Genomic DNA, 19,682 nt, shown 5'->3' with positions numbered 1-19,682 from the left:
CCTACACCCTCAATCCCATTAATAAAAATGCAGAGAATTCTTGGAGTATAAACAAGGGTGGTTGTTCTTCTCTCTTATTTTTTCCATTATTTTTCAAATAATCTATAAAATAGTTTAACTCTTTCACCAATATTAAAGTCATGCATACTCATCCCAGCAATCAAAGATTTAGCTCTGTGGGTTTAGGCGTTTCATGGTGGGAGGAAAGAGTACTAGATCCATTTATTTAAAATCCAGGCTGAAAAACAAACAAGAAGTCCTTGTCCGTCTGAAGATCTTAATATATTTATTTGAAAACCAAGTTGTGTGAAAGAGAACACTAAATAGTCATATACCATCTCTTCAACCAAAGACTTGGACACAAGGTCAGCACAGAGGCAATGATACATGCAGTGAATAGCAGGTCTCAGCATGAACTTCCTCACAGGCGTTTCCAATATGAGCCTGGACAGTCTTCTTCAGGTGAGCAATAAGATCCTGGGGAAGGGGGGAGAGGGAGAAGCTAGGGTTATTCTTTATTTTAAAAACATTAAAAGAACCCAAAACAAACTACTAGATGTTGAAGTCTAAAACTAGCCTATAGACTTCCCTGGTGGTCCAGCGGTTAAGACTCCACGCTTCCACTGCAGGGGTAATGGGTTCGATCCCTGGTTGGAGAACTAGAATCCCATATGTTGCACAGTGTGGCAAAAAAACAAACAAACAAAAAACCACCCAAAATAAAAAACCAAAACAACAAACAAAAAAAACAAACTAGCCCCTAAACCTGCTGATGCAGTCCTAATATGACAGTTTGTGCTAAGACAGACTATAGTTTTCAAATTCTCATTTGACTGGATATTTTACCCTTTTAAAAACTAACAAGGGGAACTTCCCTGGTGGTCCAGTGGGTAAGACTCCACGCTCCCAATGCAAGGGGCCAGGGTTCGATCCCTGGTCGGGGACTAGATCCTGCATGCATACTGCAACTAAGAGTCCGCACGCTGCAACTAAGAAGTCTGCATGCTGCAACTAAAAGATCCTGCATGCCGCAACTAAAATCCCGTGTGCCGCAACTAAGACCTGGCGCAGACTAAATAAATAAATACAAAAGTAAATAGATAAATAAATAAATACCAAAAAAAAAACTAACAAGAATCCAATTTCCAACTGAAAACTTCTAAGCCATTTTGTAGTTAACTGTCTTGAAAGACTTAATCAGGGGGTTTTCAGTAAGGTATTGTGAAAGGCTGAAGAAGGCTAATGTGAGTTCAGTTCTGCACACAGACTGAGAGCTCAGGGTATTAATATTGTCATGTGCTGGTTGGGTAAAGCTTAGGAAACCATCAAGAGCTGGAAGACAATTTTCAAAAGCAGGAAGGGAAGTTATAAATCTCCAAACTGTCTCTTGGAGGCTTGAATATATTTTTTCTGCTAATAGCAGGGTTTCTGCCTTAACATTTATCTGAGATTTCTATAAAAGCTTTCATCAATTGCTACTTAGTGTGTAACACTCACAGCGCTAGATTTGCAACTTGACATTTCAAATGTATTTTTCTTTTGTCCTAATGTAATAAATGATACTGATCTTACTTTCTTTAACGAGTAGAATAAATTCATATTTGTTTGACAACGTAATTGTAGTAGGGTGGAATTAGAGAACCTTGATTATACAGTTTATATGCATCTTCAGACACGTGATGACCATTCAAAAAAAAATTGGAGGAAACAAAATGACAATTTCGTGAAATTGCAATCTTTTGCATCTAAAAACCCCCTTCAACATTGTTAGGACACTGGCATAATAATAATCTTTTTCAACTGGACAAAACTTTGTGTTACAGTCTAACTGACCCCAAAGTACCTATAAGCACTATGTCTTATACATATTAGATGTTCAATAGCTTCCCGAATAAATGAATGGTAAGGCTTTTAGTGCCAAAAGTATTGCCAAAGGAAAGGGAGAGAGAGAAGAATCAGTGAGGAATTTAGACCTGTGCTACTCAAAGTGTGATTTACCGACCAGTGCCCGCCCACAAACTATAACTGATCCACAACAAGGAGCTTACATCAAAATGGAAGTCATCTCCATCACTGAGCTGACTGTCAGTTCAGCTGACTTTTTTGGGGTTAGTGGGTAACAAGGCTTTTTTGATGAGAGAGGCATTGAGTTACATTCTGGAGCAAGCTCCCTACTTCGTCATGGACCTATGAAATCAGTTTGCAGTCCAGCCACTCTGAATAGCACTGGCAGAACACTAGAGGGTAGAGAGTCAAAGAAGGAAAAAAGAATTGGTATTTTCCATATTCACGAAGAGGTCAAAGAAGGGTAAATTTTAATACCGTTTAGGTAAACAGGGATTAAGTACAAAAGGGAAAAAGTGAGACCAAGTCTCTGTATAAAACATTTGTGAAGAACCGACTAAGAGATTTCCCTTGATATACAATTTTGTTCCACACACACCTCTGGTCCTTAGTCATCGATATACTCAAATGGTTCTGGGGGTTCTGGCTCTTGCTCCTCCTCCTCAATTTTCGGGCCATGGGCTGCCACAGGTTCCACCAGCTCTTCAATGTCTTCACTGGTATCCTTCAGAATGATGATGCCTCCAATGGACAGCTATTAAACAGAGCAAGGAATGAAGAAGCACAAGCTCCACTCATATTTCCAGAATGCTCCAGAATCTTGAGTGCATATTTGTTAAATGGTACCTCAAGGCTACTAGAATGGTTTGGAAATAAAGAACTGGGATGGAACTACACTTTCCTAGATGAGAGTCAGGAAACCTGCGCATTTGTGCTTGTGTGATGCTACACTAGTGACTTAACTAAACTGTTCAAACGTAAGAAGGGGCTAATAAAATCTTCCTGATCTACTCCTTCAGGTTAGTCTGAGGACTGAATGAGGACATCATTGCCAATGTGCATAAGAAAGGATAAAGATAACTGTAATCTATAGGAGTACCTACAAATTTAACCCAGTGGCTCTGGATGGTAGAACATGTGGTGTTGCTGTTTGGATGATGCATCCCAATTTAAGAAGTATTTCTCAGTACTGTACTAGCCTCAGTTGGACTGCAGGGAGAATGTTTACTATCCAAAGACGGTATTCTAATACCTGGCTACTCAGTGTGTGGTCCTGGACCAGTAGCATTCTCATTACCTCGGAGCTTGTTAGAAATGCAGAAAACTTGGCCCCGCTTTAGATCTCTGAATTTGTATTTTAACAAGATCCTCAGGTGATTTATATGCATGTTAAAGTTTGAGACGCACACGAGTCTAACAGATACTTTATCATTTGTGAGAAAACCATCATATTGGACACAAGAGACAATCTAGAAATGAAAAGCCAATTTTTCTCCAGCAATTTCAGAATGATAGAGCAATATGAGTATCACAAATATCTGAGTGTTTTTCACTATAATCTACAAATCCTTGTGATGTGAGACAGTGAAAAACTAGACTGGAAACAAAAGGGAAGTAGAGTGTAGAAGCAATTCTATTAAGCCCTCTCCCAAACATATTAGTGAAAGGTAAATTAAAAAATCAAACTGTCTGCCCATCTCTGGTGTGCTAATCTTATTCTATTTGCTTGCCTGTGTCAAAGGAAATGGAAAGCTGCTCTCTGTAATTAAATCAGTCAACAGTGGAGGGAACATCTGGAAAAAACATATTTCTACCAAAGCACATTACTGGGAAGGAAAAGAAGCCCAAGCACGTTAGGCAAATGATTCATATATGTATAAGCATCTCTGCAGTTCAACCTAATCTAATTTTTACTCATCAGAACTCTGCTCTGCCACGCCATAAAACTGGTGTGCCTTCATGAATTTCTAAACTATTTCCCTTCTCTCAATACATACATATTCAAACACATTAATCTATAACCCTTTCACTTAAAAAGCTTGCTTTCCTTGAAGAAAAGCCATTTTATGAATGGACCCTCCCTTTAATATAACCAATATTCATCCAAGAACAGAGTAACATGGCCACTATCCTAATACTCCATGGTCTAAAAGTTTATTTGAACCTTCTAAAGGACCAAATGGAGATCAATCTTTTACTCAACAGAAAATACCCATGTTCACTAAAGGACTTCCTGCATTTTGGAAATATATGGCTCCAGATCATAGTGGTACTATTTCATGCTTAACTGGAATGCTCCAGCCCAAATCCTGCAATATAATCAACATATGGGAAGAGCTTTTTATAGCTATATGGTTTAGATTTATTAGTGTCTTATATGTTAGAGAGAAAGTTCACACTCTCTAAGCAGAGAATAAGATATATGACATTCTGTTTTCTGAGAAGGCTAGTGACAATGGAAGACAGAGGCAATGGGACACTTCCGGCTGCCAAATGTTCCACACTCTCTATAAGACTTCTTTTAAGATGGACAGGAAACAGAGTAGGAATGCCACCCATTTTCAAAACTAAAGCTGCTGGAACTTCCCTGGTGGTCCAGTGGTTAAGAATCTGCCTTCCAACACAGGGGACGCGGGTTTGATCCCTGGTCGGGGAACTAAGATCCTACGTGCTGTGGGGCAACTAAGCCCACGCACCGCACCAACTGAGCCCACGTCCCACAAACTACAGAGCCCATGCACTCTGGAGCCCACATGCTACAACTACAGAGCCCACACGCCGCAACTAGAGAGAAGCCTACGCACCACAACAAAGAGCCCGCGTGCTCTGGAGCCCGTGCACCACAACTAGAGAACAGCCCGCACGCCACAACGAAAGAGCCCGCATGCCACAAAGAAGATCCCGTGTGCCACAACTAAGACCCGATGTAGCCAAAAAATAAAAAATGAAATAAATAAATATTAAAAAACAAACAAACAAAACAACCCTAAAGTTGCCTCTTTCAAATGCAATGTCTGAGGAAGGATCTGATGACCCTGCCATTGAGGGTTCTGGAGGGAATGAGTCAGGGGGCACCCCTTTCTTCACTGCACACACACAGAGGCAGTCTTTTCTTTCTTTTTTTAAAAATTGAGATATAATTCACATAACATAAATGAACTCTTTTAAAGTATACAATTCAGTGATTTTTTTTTAGGATACTCACAAAGTTGTACAGCCACCTCCACTATCTAATTCAAGAACACATTCATCAACGTAAAAGAAACTGCACCTGCTAGCCGTCATTTTGCATCCCCCACTCCCAGCTCCTACAACCGCTAAAGCAACTTCTGTCTCTATGGATTTGTCTATTGTGGACATCTCAAATAAACAGAACCATACATTATGTGGCCTTCTGCATCTGGCTTTTTTCACTTAGGATAAGGTTTTTAAGTTTCAAACATGGTGGAGTATATATCAGTATGTCATTTCTTTTGGCTGAATAATACTGCATTGTGCATATCATATTTTGTTTAACCATCCACCACTTGATGGACATTTGCATTGTTTCTACCTTTTGGCTATTATGTATAAAGCTGATATAAACATTAGTGTACAAGTGTTTGTGTGGACATAGTTTTCATTCTCTTGGGCATATACTAAGGAGTGGAATTGCTGGGTCATGTGATAAGTCTACATTTAACTTTTCGAGGAACTGCCAAACTGGTTTCCATAGAGGCTGCAACACTTTACATTCCTACCCATACTTTATGAGGGTTCCAATTTCTCCATATCCTTGCTAACTTTAACCTACAAACCTATTGTCTTTTTGATTATAGCCATCCTAGGGTATTATGAACTATCTCCTTGTGGTTCTGATTTCCATTTCCCTAATGATGAATGATGCTGAGCATCTTTTCATGTGCTTTTGGCCATTTGTAAATCTTCTTTGGAGAAATGTCTATTCAAATACTTTGCCCATTTAAAAAATACATTTTTTTTTTTAATCATTGAGTTTTAAAAAATGTATTTGGGTATAAGTCTCTCATCAGGTATGTGATTTGAAAATATTTTCTATTCTCTGGGGTTTTTTCCCACTTTCTTGATAGTGTCTTTTGTAACACAAAAGTTTTTAACTTGATTAAGTCCAATTTATCTTTTTTTGGGGTTGCTTCTGCTTTAGATGTCACATATGAGAAAACACTGCCTAATCCAAGATCATAAAGATTTACAGATAGGGTTTATATAGTGTTAGCTCTTACATTGAAGTCTCTGATCCATTTTCAATTAATTTTTATATATGCTGTAAGGTAGGGATCCAATTTAATTCTTTTGCATATGGATAGCCAGTTGTCTTAAGCACCATGTCTTGAAAATATTATTCTTTCCCCAATGAAGAAAATCAATCGACCATAAAATGGATTAAAGACCTAAATGTAAGACTGGATACTATAAAACTTCTAGAGAAAAACACAGGCAGAACACTCTTTGACAGAAATCACAGCAAATTTTTTTTTAGATCCATCTCCTAGAGTAATGGAAACAAAAGCAAAAATACACAAATGGGACCTAATTAAACTTAAAGGCTTTTGCACAGCAAAGGAAACTATAAAACAAAAAGACAGCATACAAAATAGGAGAAAATATTTGCAAACGATGCGACTGACAAGGGATTAATTTCTAAAATATATAAACAGCTTATACAGCGCAGTATCAAAAAAACAAACAATCCACTCAAAAAATGGGCAGAGGACCTAAATAGACATTTCTCCAAAGAAGACATACAGATGGCCAACAGGCACATGAAAAGATGCTCAGCATCACTAATTATTAGAGAAATGTAAATCAAAACTACAATGAGCTATCACCTCACACAGATGAGAATGGCCATCATCAAAAAAACTACAATACATGCTGGAGAGAGTGTGGAGAAAAGGGAACCCTCCTACACTGTTGGTGGGAATATAAATTGGTGCAGCCACTATGGAGAACACTATGGAGGTTCCTTAAAAAACTAAAAACAGAGTTACTATATAATCCAGTAATCCCACTCCTGGGCATGTATCTGGAAAAGACAAAAATTCAGAAAGATATATGCACCCCAATGCACATAGCAGCACTATTTACAATAGCCAAGACATGGAAGCAACCTAAATGCCCATTGACAGATGAATGGATAAAGATGTGGTATATATATGTGTACACACACACACACACACACACACACATCCTGGAATATTACTCAGCCATAAAAAAGAATGAAATGATGCCATTTGTAGCAACATGGATGGACCAAGAGATTATCGTATACTCAGTGAAGAAAGTCAGATAGACAAAGACAAATATAATATCATATCACTTATCTGTGGAATCTAAAAAAATGGTACAGATTTATTTACAAAACAGAAGTAGACTCACAGATAATACTGTAGAAAGCAAACTTATGGTTACCAAAGGGGAAAGGGTGGGGGGGGGGAGGGATAAATTAGGAGTTTGGGATTAACAGATACACACTACTATATATAAAAGAGATAAACAACAAGGACCTACTGTATAGCACAGGGAACTATATCCAATACCTTATAATAACCTATAATGGAAAAGAATCTGAAAAAGAGTAGATATATACATAAATGTATAACTGAATCACTTTGCTATATACCTGAAACTAACACAACAACATTGTAAATCAACTATACTTCAATTAAAAAAAAAAGTCAAATTGACCATAAATTTTTGGACTCTCAATTTAAATTCATTTATCTGGATGTCTATCCTTATGCCAATACCAGTTTTAATTACTGTAGCTTTGTAGTAAGTTTTGAAATTGGGAAGTGTGATTCTTCCAACTTTGCTCTTCTTTCTCAAGATTGTTTTGGCTATTCTGGGTCCCCTGTATTTCCATATGAATTTTAGGATCAGTTTGTATATTCCTGCAAAAAAAGTCAGCTGGGATTTTGATAAGGACTGTGTTGAATCTATAGATCAAATTGGGGAGTACTGCCATCTTGAGTAATACTAAATCTTCCAATTTGTGAACATTAATTATTGGCTCTGTAGTTTTTTTCCTTGTAATGTCTTTGCCTGGTTTTACTACAGAGTAATACTGGCCGCACAGAATAAGTTTGGCAGTGTTTCCTCCTCTTGTATTTTTTTAGAGCAGTTTGTAAAGGATTGGTGCTATTTTTTCTTTAAACATTTGATGGAATTAACCAGTGAAGCCATCTGGCCATGGGCTTTTCTTTATAGCTTTCTGATTATTAATTCAATCTCTTTACTTGTTATATGTCTATTCAGATTTACTATTTCTTCTTGAGTCAGCTGTAGTAGTTTGTGTCTTTCTAGGACTTTGTCAATTTCATCTAAATTACCTAATTTGTTGACATATATAGTTATTCACAGTATATTCTCATAATCCTTTTATTTCTGTAAGGTTGGTAGTAATGTGTAAGGCTGGTAGTAATGCCCCCTCTTTGTTTCCTGATTTTAGTAATTTGAGTCTTCCCCCTTTTTTTTTGATTAAACAGATAGAAATTTATTTGCCATATATAATAAGAATAATCATAACAATATCCAACTTTAGTATACACATACTGTGTGCCAGACATGGTTCTGTATGGCTCACGTACGTGCCAAACATACCTATATGTTGTGTCCCCTCCCCCAATTCATATGTTGAAATCCTACCCCACCCCCACAAAGTGTAATGGTATGAGAAGGTGGGTCTTTAGGATGCAATTAGGTCATGAAGGCAAAGCCCTCAGGAATGAAATTCATGCCCTTATAAGAAGAAACATGAAGAGAGTTTGCTTTCTCTTTCTCTGCTATGTGAGGATACAATGAGAAGAGGGCTGTCTATAAGCTGGGATGATGGCCTTTACCAAGAACTTGCTCATGCTGGCACCCTGTTCTTGGACTTCTAGTCTCAGAACTGTGAGAAAGAAAGATTTGATGTTTAAGCCACCCAGTCTTAAACAGTAGGTGGCAATTTGCTATAGCAGCCAGAACAGACTAAGACATACTTTAATGCAACTTACATTTTTATACAGTGTGTACACATCAACACCAATTTATGATTGCACTGTACAGTTGTCTTTTAAATCAGATAAGAGGAAAAAAGACCAGGGAGGGGGTGGTGAGCTGGCCACCCTGGGGACAGGGTGAGAGCAGACTCCGGCCACAGGGTGGGGTCCCTCTGGTCTAGAGTTCTGTGACCACATTTTCTGAACTCCAACTCATCTGATAAAGAATTTTTCTGGATCCCTTCATAATCTTAAGAATTACTGAAGACCACAAATAACAAATGTTGGCAAGGATGTGGAGAAAAGGGAACCCCTGTGCACTGTTGGTGGGAATGTAAACTGGTTCAGCCACTATGGACAACAGTATGGAGGTTCCTCAAAAAAAACTAAAACTAGAACTACCAGATGATCTAGCAATTCTACTCCTGGGTATGTGTCTGAAGAAAATGAACATTAATTTGAAAAGATATATGCACTGCAATATTCATAGCAACATTGTTTACAATAGCCAAGATATGGAAGCAATGTAAGTGTCCATAAACAGGTGAATGAATAAAAAAGAATAAATGGAATACTACTCAGCCATAAAAAAGAATGAAATTGTGCCATTTGCAACAACATGGATGGACTTGGAGGGTATTATGCTCAGTGAAATAAGTCAAAGACAAATACTGTATGATATCACTTATATGTGGAACCTAAAATATAAAACAAACCAGTGAATATAACAAAAAAGAAAGAGACACAGATATGGAGAACAAACTAGTGGTTACAGTGGGGAGAGGGAAGGGGGAGGGACCAGATGGGGGCATGGGATTAAGAGGTACAAACTACTATGTATAAAATAAACTACAAGGATATATTGTACAGCACAGAGAATATAGCCAATATTTTATAATAACTAGAAATGGAGTATAACCTTGAAAAATTGTGAATCACTATGTTGTAACCTGAAACTTACATAATATTGTAAATCAACTATACCTCAATTAAAAAAATTAATGGAGAAAAAAAAGAGGAAAAAAAGAGTTACAAACAAAAATACACTTATACTATTGTTTATATTTACCTATATAATTATGTTTACCAGTGCTCTGTATTTTTTCATGTGGATTCAAGTTACTGTGTCCTTTCACTTCATCCTGAAGGGTTCACTTTAGTACTTCTTGTATGGCAGGCTGGCTAGCAACAAATTCTCTTAGTTTTCATCTGTGAATGTCTTAATTTTGCCTTCATTTCTGAAGGATAGTTTTGTTGGATACGGCATTCTTGGTTGAGACTTTTCTTTGAGCACTTTGACTATATCAACCTTCTGCTTTCTGGCCTCCATAGTTTCTAATGACAAATCAGCTGTTGATCTTATTGTGGCTCTGGTTACATGATGAGGAGTTGTGTTTCTCTTGCTGCTCTCAAGATTCTCTGTCAAATCTGTTGCATTTCTATACAATAACAACAAACTAGCAGAAAGAGAAACTAAGAAAACAACCCCGTTTACAATTGCAACAAAAAGAATAAAATATCTAGGAGTAAGTTTAATCAAGGAGGAGAAAGACCTATATACTGATAACTGAATAAGACACTGTTGAACGAAACTGAAAATACAAAGAAATGGAAAGACATTTCATGCTCATAAATTAGAAAAATTAACAATATTAAAATGTCCATATACCTAAAGCAATCTATAGATTCAATGCAATCCCTATCACAATACCAATGACATTTGTTTTTACGGAAATAGAACAAAAAAAATCCTAAATTTTAAAATGTAAATACAGAAGACCTGGAATAGCCAAAGAAATCCTGAGAAAAAAGAACCAAGCTGGAGGTGTCACACTCCCTGATTTCAAATTATACTACAAAGCTGTAGTAATCAAAGCAGCATGGTATCGGCAGAAAAATAGACACAACAGACACACAGATCAATGGAACAGAACTGAACATTCAGAAATAAACCTACATATACAGACAACTAATTTATGACAAAGAAGCCAAGAGCATACAGTAGAGAAAGGAAAGTCTCTTCAATAAACCGTGTTGTGAAAACTGGACAGCCAAATGCAAAAGAATGAAACCAGACCACTCTCTTACAGCATACACAAAAATTAACTCAAAATGTATTAAAGACTTGAATGTAAGACCTGAAACCGTAAGACTCCTAGAAGAAAACACAGGCAGTATGCTTTCTGACATTGGTTTTAGCAATATCTGTCTGGATATGTTTCCTCAGACAAGGGAAACAAAAGCGAAAATAAACAAATGGGACTACTTTAAACCAAAAGTTTCTCCACAGCAAAGGAAACCATCAATGAAAAGAAAACCTACCAAATGGGAGAAGATATTTGCAAATCATATATCCATCATACAAGAGGTTCATATCCAAAATATATAAAGAACTTTTACAACTGACCAACAAAAAAACAAATGACTAAATTTAAAAAAAGGCAAAGGAGTTGAATAGATATTTTTCCAAAGAAGATACAGGTGGCCAACAGGCACATGAAAAGATGTTCAACATTGCTAATTATTAAGTAAATGCAAATCAATCAAAACCACAAGATATCACCTCATACCCATTAGAATGGCTATTATCAAAAAGGCAAAAAATAACAAAGATTGGAGAGGATGTGGAGAAAAGGAAACCCTGGTACACTGTTGGTCGAAATGTAAATGGATGTAGCCATTGTGGAAAACAGTATGCAGATTCCTCAAAGAATGATCCAGCTATTCCACTTCTGGGAATATGAAAACACTAATTTGTAGTGTTAACATGTACCCCTATGTTCATAGCAGCATTATTTATAACAGCCAAGATATGGACACAACCTAAGTGCCCATCGATAGAAGAATGGATAAAAAAGATGTGATACACACACACACACACACACACACACACACACAATGGAATACTTACTATTCAGCCATAAAAAAAGGATGAAATCTTGCCATCTGCAATAACATGGATAGACCTTGAGGGTATTATGCTAAGTGAAATAAGTTAGATGGAGAAAGACAAATACCACGATTTCACTCATATGTGGACTAAAACAAAAAAATTAATGAACAAGCAAAACGAAACAAAGCAAAAACAAAACAAAGCAAAAAACCATAGAGAATACAGTAACTTCTGGGGGGGGTGCGGGAGGGTGAAATGGAGAAAGGGGGGTCAGTTGTATGGTGATGGATGGAAACTAGAGTTTTGGTGGTGAGCATACTGCTGTGTATACAGAAGGTGAATTATAATGTTGTATACACAAAACTTACACTTGTTATAAACCAATGTTACCTCAGTTAAAAGAAGAAAAAGAAGAAAAGAATCCTTCTTTGTCTTTCAACAGTATGATTATGATGTGTCTAGGTGTGGATCTCTTTATCTTACTTGGATTCACTGAGCATCCTGGATATGTAGATCAATGTTATTCATAAAATTATGGAAGTTTTCAGTAATTATTTCTTCAAATATTCTTCTATACTTTTCTCTCTCTTTTTGGGACTCCCATTATCCCATTTCTGTGTATGATGGATGGTATGCTTGGCTTTTAACAGGTCTGTTCATTTTTTCTTCACCCTTTTTTTGTTATTGTATTTTTCAAATCCAGAATGTCTACTTGATTTTTTACAATTTCTATCTCTTTACTGATATTCATGATTTGTTAAGACAACGTTCTTATACTTTCCTTTAGTTCTTTAGACATAGTTCCTTTAGTTCTTTGAACATATTTTAGTTGATTTAGTCTGCCTATTATGTACAACATCTAGGCTTCCTCAGAGACAGTTTTATTAATTGCTTTTTTCCTGTGTATGAGTCATGTTTTATTGCTTTGTATGTCTTGTAATTTTCTGTTGAAAACTGGACATTTAAATAATATAATGTGGCAACTCTGGAAATCAAATTCTCACCCCTCCCTAGGGTTTGCTGTTGTTGTCTGTTTTGTGACTTTTCTATAAAGTATTTTCTGTTGTATGTGACCACTGAAGTCTCCTGTCAGTTACCTGATTGGACAGCTAATGACTAGCCAGGGATGTCCTTAAACACCTGGAACAATAAGTCTCCGAGTCTTTGCCGAGGGGCTATGTGTGTGATTGGGGCACACCTTCAACAGTCAGCCAGGCACAGACAGAGGAAATCTTTTCGCTTGTAAATGAACAACTGTTACAGCTTCCTTGGATTTATTTTGAGCAAAGGCTTAACAATCATTTAAGTTCCAGCTGAGGAAAACCAGTCTCCTCAGATGGCCTCATGACACTGAGCATATACTTTGCTCTCTTTAGTTCTTCATAATTGTCAAAATCACTAGGTGTTTTGTGTGCTTAAAGTATTCACTGTTGTGTACTAATGTACCTGTTCTGGCACGAGCAGTTTTGAAAGGATTCTGTTAGAATATATTCTCTGGAAACATGTGACTTTAGCAAGCTGGGTTGCAGATTAGATAGTGACTACATTTAATGTGTCCATTGGTGGTTCTATTAATTCATTCATTCGACACTACAGACCAAGCAGTATTAGGTCCTGGTAATGCAAAATTAATGGGAGATGGGAGAAGACCTGCAAGCTATTCTGTCTTTCCTGGCCTGACTGCCTGCTGCCCACAGATGGCTGATGACTTGTCACCACCACCAAGTAATATTCACTGACTGAGGATTTACCATGTTGCACATGTTGTTTTAAGTGTTTCACATATAACAACCTATTTAATCTTTACAATATTCCTAGGCAGTAGGTAGTATCACCATCCCAATTATTAGATGAGGAAACTGAAACACGAAGCAATCAAATGACTTGTCTCAGTTACACAGCTAAGAAACGGCAGATCTGGAATATAAACTCAGTTCTGCCCAATTCTAGCTCTTCCACTAAATATCTTCCATCCTCTGCCCTTGTCTCCTCTAGCTGATAATCTAGTCAGGTAAGAGCTTGACTCACAATTGTGGATAAGAGTTGTCACCACCATCAGGGACCACCTTCAAGCTGATGAGAATGGGTTTACTTTTCTATAAGGATCTAGAAATCTTGTCTATGACATTTTAGACAGGTCCAGGATTTGAATGTATTAAATATGTCTACTAATGGTTCTCTAGTTTTCGAGATACAAGAACCTAGAAAATAAAGACATTATCACGGCTCAAATTTCTGATCAGCATTTGTTTCTAACATGAAACATTCTGCCCTAGAATAAATTAAATGGCATGAAGATCCTTTTCTAATTGTAAAATAGAACACTCTAAGTGCTTATGTATTAACTGTATTACCTTGTTCAATCACATTCCTATGAGTTAAGGACGATAATTCTTATTTTATAGTAGTGAAAACTGAGGAAGAGAGGATTAGTACTTGGCTTAAGGTCGCATAGGCTGAAAGTGGTAGAATCAGGATTCAAACTCAGGATGTCTGGCTCCAGAGTCTGTGGTCCAAATCACTATGCTGTATTAGAAACTTCCATGATGTAAGCCTTTGGTAGATGAAGGATGTTTGCAGGGTCACACAAAGAAAAGTCTCCCCAAATCTACATGGAATGGAAGGGAATGTTCTCTTTTGCTAAGAGATTTATTAGTACTACAGAGCTTTTCCCAATACTTTGGAGATTTATCCTTCTCTATAAAGATTCCATTGCCCTACAGATTAACATCCTACTGGTATATAGCTAAGGGCCACTGGTGACTTACTGGTTTGAAAGGCTGGTATCTGCAGGTCTCTGGCATGCTTAGGACCTTAAGTTGGGCAGGCATAACTCGGGCTGGGTTATCCAATAACTGGAAGTTTGGCTCAGGTTCTTTTTTCTTCTCTTTTTCTTCCTTTTTCTCTGCCTCATCCTAGGGGGGGAAAAAAATAGCCCCATAAAGGTTCACTTCTGTTCTACATCACTGAATAATGTTTAATAAATTTACTGAGCAACTATTAGGTGCAAAAGGTAGTTAGGATTAGACATAACGGAAGTAGAAGTAAAGTGATACCAGACTCAGACAAGAGAGATGGTAACTCTGCTTGGGGGTGAGAATGATATTTAACTTAGTTGTAAAGAGTAAGGTTTTTCTATCATCAGAGATATTCAAAAATAAACGATGTTCCCTTTGCCTGAAAGGGCTTTTCTCTCTACCACCATCATCTCACTGTCTGATGAAAATCCTACTCGCCCTTCAAAACTCATTTTAGTTGTCATTTCCTCCAAGAACTCATTTTTGATTTGTACCCTTCTATTCTTCCCGTGAATGGGTATAACTTCTAAAGTCTCTTCCAATTAAAATTTTGAGTCTCCATGCTTGGAACAGGATAATGATTTAAAGGAAGCCAAGAGCAAGGTATAACAATGTTCAACTAAGGAAGAATCTGGACCATGACAGAGAAAGCTACATCAACCCAAATGACCACCAAGTTATACCTACCACTTCCATTTTCTCCTCCTCCTTTTTTTCCTTTTCTTTTTCCTTCTTTTTAGCCTTGGCAGTTATAGATAACACAGCAGTGGAAACCTAGAGGAGTGAACAGGGTAAATCATTGTAATCCCTTACTTACACGCAAATGTACAAGCCCAATGAGAATTCAGTTCTACAGTACTATTCTGTTTCCTGGTAGTAAGTATCATAAAGAACAAAATAATCTGGGAATATAAAGATAACCTACTGTTACAGTCATCAGGTAAATCTTTAGTTCCTAGAGGCCTGTGTCCAATATAACTCTAATTTTTTTTGATCTGTAGTATACCTTGGATGTGAATTTGCTATGATAAGTTTCTAAGATAGAGATTTGGGTGCCACATCCTTTTTTACTTCATAGGGAAAGCACTGGAAAACAAAAATTTTCTCCAAACCTGGTCGTAAAGATCTCTCACTGGACCAGATGCCCTACAATGGTAATCCACAGTGGGTGGGTGGTTAACCTAGAATTATCCTCCTTGATGGGTCTCATTGAAATCAAAGGTGAAACAGGTACTTTGAAAGGCTGGGCAGTAATGGTGTAAAGCTGCCTTTGTTTTAGACTCAAAAGGGAGGGGGCCCTGAAACACAGCTGATGAACAAGATACTGTTGTCAAAGGGTATCATCACCTACCACCCGCAAATTTGGTCAGTTATATAATTATCCCTACCTAACTATAACATTTACAGCAAATAGTCAACTGGCTAATATGGAACATTCTCTTGAGGGAAAAAATCATTTTCCTAAACCTCAAGTGTCATAAAGGGTAATTTTACTGAGAAAACTACAGGGGCAAGCACAGCTCTCAATTTCACCATACTTTAACTTAACACGTATCAATGAGTGTCTTCATGCTGGTTGGGAGGAGTATAAATTGGTTATATCCATTTTGAAAAGAAATTTAATTAACACTTATAAATATAAATAATGTGCATTACTTTTGATCAAGCAATTCCATATCTAAGATCCTAACCTATAGATATACTTGTTCAAGTGCACAAATATACATGTATAAAAACTCTATTCCAGTCCCATTTGTAACAGTGACAAATCAGAAATAACCTTAAATGTCTATCAAATAAAGAACTGGTAAGACAATGATATATATATAAAGGGATTGCTCTGCAGCTTTGGGAAAAAAGAGATCAATACACATTGAAAGTTTTTAAAAAAAATTGTTAAAGTGAAAACAATAAGATGCAGAACAGCACACAGAGAATAATTCGATTTGTGGTATAAAAAGTATAGCTATGTGCAGAAAAAACATTTGGAGGGATTCACAAATTGTGATCCCTGCAACATGGGACTTGGATGACCAGGAGAGAAAAGGGCTTTCACTTTATATTCCTGTGTAACATTGGATTTTACTATGAGAAGTATTAGTTTAAAAATACCTACTTTAAAACATAACAATATTTAAAACAAACACAAGTAAAACACTAAGCAGCTTCTATATAGGTATAAATGATGCTCAAAGTAACAAAAAAACCTACCTTTTCCTTTTCTTTTTCTTTTGGTACTTCCAGAGGGGCAGGATATGCAAATGTTGATGGTTTACAGTTTGATTTATACTGAACTTTCGGCATCTGAAGAAATAAGAGAATTCCCCCCTCTATTAAAATAATCAAAATCAAGATTTAAGTATTATATGCTCTTAACAAGCATACAGATGCCAAGGGGTGCCAGAAGTTTCAATCCTGGCTAAATTACACAGTTATTCAATTATGTTACCACTCCTCCCTTAAAGGCATCTCTCTTCTTTCACTGAATTAGTTTTGAGGTGCTTTACAGAACTACTGTGGTTCCCTATACTTTCTTGAAGCTCTGTGCCTTTGAACAGGCATCCCTTTCATTTTTACTGACCACACACCCTGCTTCAGAGGGTTAAGTCCCACTCATGGTGTGAGCGTCAGATCAACTGTTACCTTTTTTGTAAAGTGTCATCTGATTATCTAACCTGCATACCTAACTTCCATGTCCCTTCCTTGTACCACAGTAACAACCTATACACGTCCATATACAGTTTCTACACCATATAATCACACCTTACAAGAGTCTAGCATGAGCCTAATGGAAAAGTCGGCTTTGCATTACTTATTGACCAGGTTTAAAGTTCTCTAGTCTGAATTTTTCTCTATTTACCCAAGAGAATGGTAATGAGCATCACATTTACTAGGATAAGCAATCTTGTCTTTTCCATCCCACTTTCACTGTAAGGAATGGAAACAGAGATCATAAAATTGTTTGCCAGAGGAAAAAGTCCCGAAAGATTATACAGTATGTTTAACCACCATGTTAAATGTTAGGGATTGGGAAAACAAAAGATTCTTGCTCTGAGAGATAAAACTGCTCAATATTTACAAATGTGAGTAGTTTAATACTGAAACACTTAGAGGATAATTAATTGGCTACACAGCTATACCGAAAAAAATCAATTCAATGAAATACTCAATCTTTACCAGCCATTTTTTGGCCTAAAATTTTTCCACTCTGAAAACTTAACAGAATGTTTTAACAATGGCGATGACCAAATGTAAGAGTTATTTAAAGATCAAAAAGCCTCTGAGAGGATGCAAGACCAAGAAAGTGAGTCATCAGGCCACAGGACTGAGAAAAAAGACATAAGCGAAAACCTCATTTAAAAAAAAAAAAAAAAAAAAGTATAGTGTGATGACAGGGAATGTATCACCTTAAGTCTTTGACTAAAGTGACTAGTTTCTTTCTGTCAGTGTCCCTGGCTCCTCACTGCTGGTCTTGTTTTCTGCCACTACCAAAGGGACATCCTCCTATCTTGTTTTCCCTTTAGCAACAATCCTTTCTTCCATCAAATGCTCTAGCATCACATAACACTGAAACATATCCCTGTCTCAAACCTTCCTTCCTTAGTAAGATTTAGTTTAGGTCTTCCTTGCCCAGATTATTGCAATAGCATTGTAACAAATTTCCACTGATATCAGAATGTTTCTAAAATGCAAATCTCATTATGTCACTTATCTGCATGAAATCCTACAACAGCTCTCACAGACCTCCAATATTAAATAAAATTCATCAGTGATTATAAAGCCTTTTCATATTTTTCTATTTTGCCCCCCCTTACCAATCCCTCTTAGCTGATTTACCCAAGGTTACACAGTTATAGTGAAAAGACTTGATTTTCAAAACTTCCACCAACACACTCCTCTCAATAAGGTGATGACTCAGTCTGAAGGGAAAATACTTTATTAATAAGATGCCAACTAATCTTTAAAATTTTATGAAAATCCTCGTGAGTGGGTGGCAAATAGGATACGGTGAAGATACAATATAAAACTGAGGTCTCACAAACATACCTTTAAGTCCTTGTTAAGGCCAATGACACAGGTAGGGGTATAAGCCAATGACAGGAAGTGTGAAAGAGGAAACCAGAACCAGAACTGGGTAAAGACAAGCACGCCAACCACAGAAGGCATATGGGTGTGCCCAGTTCTGGACTGCAAGGAGATTGTGACATTATGTCCACCTGTAGAAAAGGAGAGAAATCATAAACATGAATCTAGTTGAGCAATAATAAAGATTTCTAAGTACTACACTAGGGAAGAATTTGGTGATTATTTCGAGAGTATAGTTCTAAAATCTAATATGAAGTCACTGGAATTAGTTAGCCAATGAGCTATCTAGGGTCTCCAAAATTGGAAATACTGGACTAAGGGTAATTTAGAACTTCTTTCTATATAGGTAGGCATTTTTCAAAAATTAAGCCTGAAGGATATCAGAACTTGTATGCTAAATTAAATATTAATCTATATTGTACATTGGCTTTTAATGTGCAAACAAAAAGTAAAATTTTAGTACATATCGTATTTGTAAACAATGGCAAAGAGACAAGAGGTAAATACTGTTTGCTTATTTTTATTCTTTCTGCTTTAGTCATGTCTGAATGCAGGCAGCTCCAAGATTAACTAGCCTTGTGATCTTGGACAAATCACTTTACCTCTAAAAGTTTTTTTTCCCATTGGCAAAATGACAGTTTGAACTTGAGCATTTGAACTAGAGCACTACCACTAACAAAAGAAAAATTTTAATATCCAATCCTTGATTCAACTGAAAAATTTTTTTGAGGAAGCACAATATGTAAAATAATGAAATCAGAGCTAATTCTGTTAAATCAGAAGAGATTTTGGGCTTGAATCTGACCTGTTAATCTACCTCTTTCCACGTCCCCTAGACTATCCCTTGAGGGAGTGCAGAGAAACACAGTTTGAAAGCTAGTGAACAAGAACTAAGATCCAAGTATCAGTTAGCTAGATCTCTACTGGGCCCTCATAAGGCTGAGATTCTAGGAGGCTTCAGGGGTTGCAAACTTGAATGTCTTTAGGAACTGGTCAGGTAAACAAATGAGAAAAGTTGGACTGAAAGCAGTGTGGATTGAAGCAAACTGAAAAGTTCAT

General features: G+C 36.9%; 1 protein-coding gene across 2 annotated transcripts in view; it reads right to left on the bottom strand.

Moving 5' to 3' along the window:
• Positions 1-269: 269 nt before the first annotated feature.
• Positions 270-19,682, bottom strand: part of PSMD1 (proteasome 26S subunit, non-ATPase 1) — a 103,658-nt gene continuing 84,245 nt past the window's right edge. For both annotated transcript variants that reach the window (XM_059928917.1, XM_059928918.1), the window contains 6 exons: positions 18,585-18,754; positions 16,749-16,841; positions 15,225-15,311; positions 14,508-14,654; positions 2,444-2,599; positions 270-477 (listed from right to left, as the gene is read on the bottom strand). In XM_059928917.1, coding sequence (XP_059784900.1) covers positions 2,453-2,599; positions 14,508-14,654; positions 15,225-15,311; positions 16,749-16,841; positions 18,585-18,754 — 644 coding nt within the window. In that variant the 3' untranslated portion in view covers positions 270-477; positions 2,444-2,452. The remainder of the gene's footprint in view (positions 478-2,443; positions 2,600-14,507; positions 14,655-15,224; positions 15,312-16,748; positions 16,842-18,584; positions 18,755-19,682) is intronic.

The sequence above is a fragment of the Balaenoptera ricei genome, chromosome 7, assembly GCF_028023285.1.
Source record: "Balaenoptera ricei isolate mBalRic1 chromosome 7, mBalRic1.hap2, whole genome shotgun sequence".
Lineage (NCBI taxonomy): Eukaryota > Metazoa > Chordata > Mammalia > Artiodactyla > Balaenopteridae > Balaenoptera > Balaenoptera ricei.
This window is presented reverse-complemented; position numbering and strand designations above follow the sequence as displayed.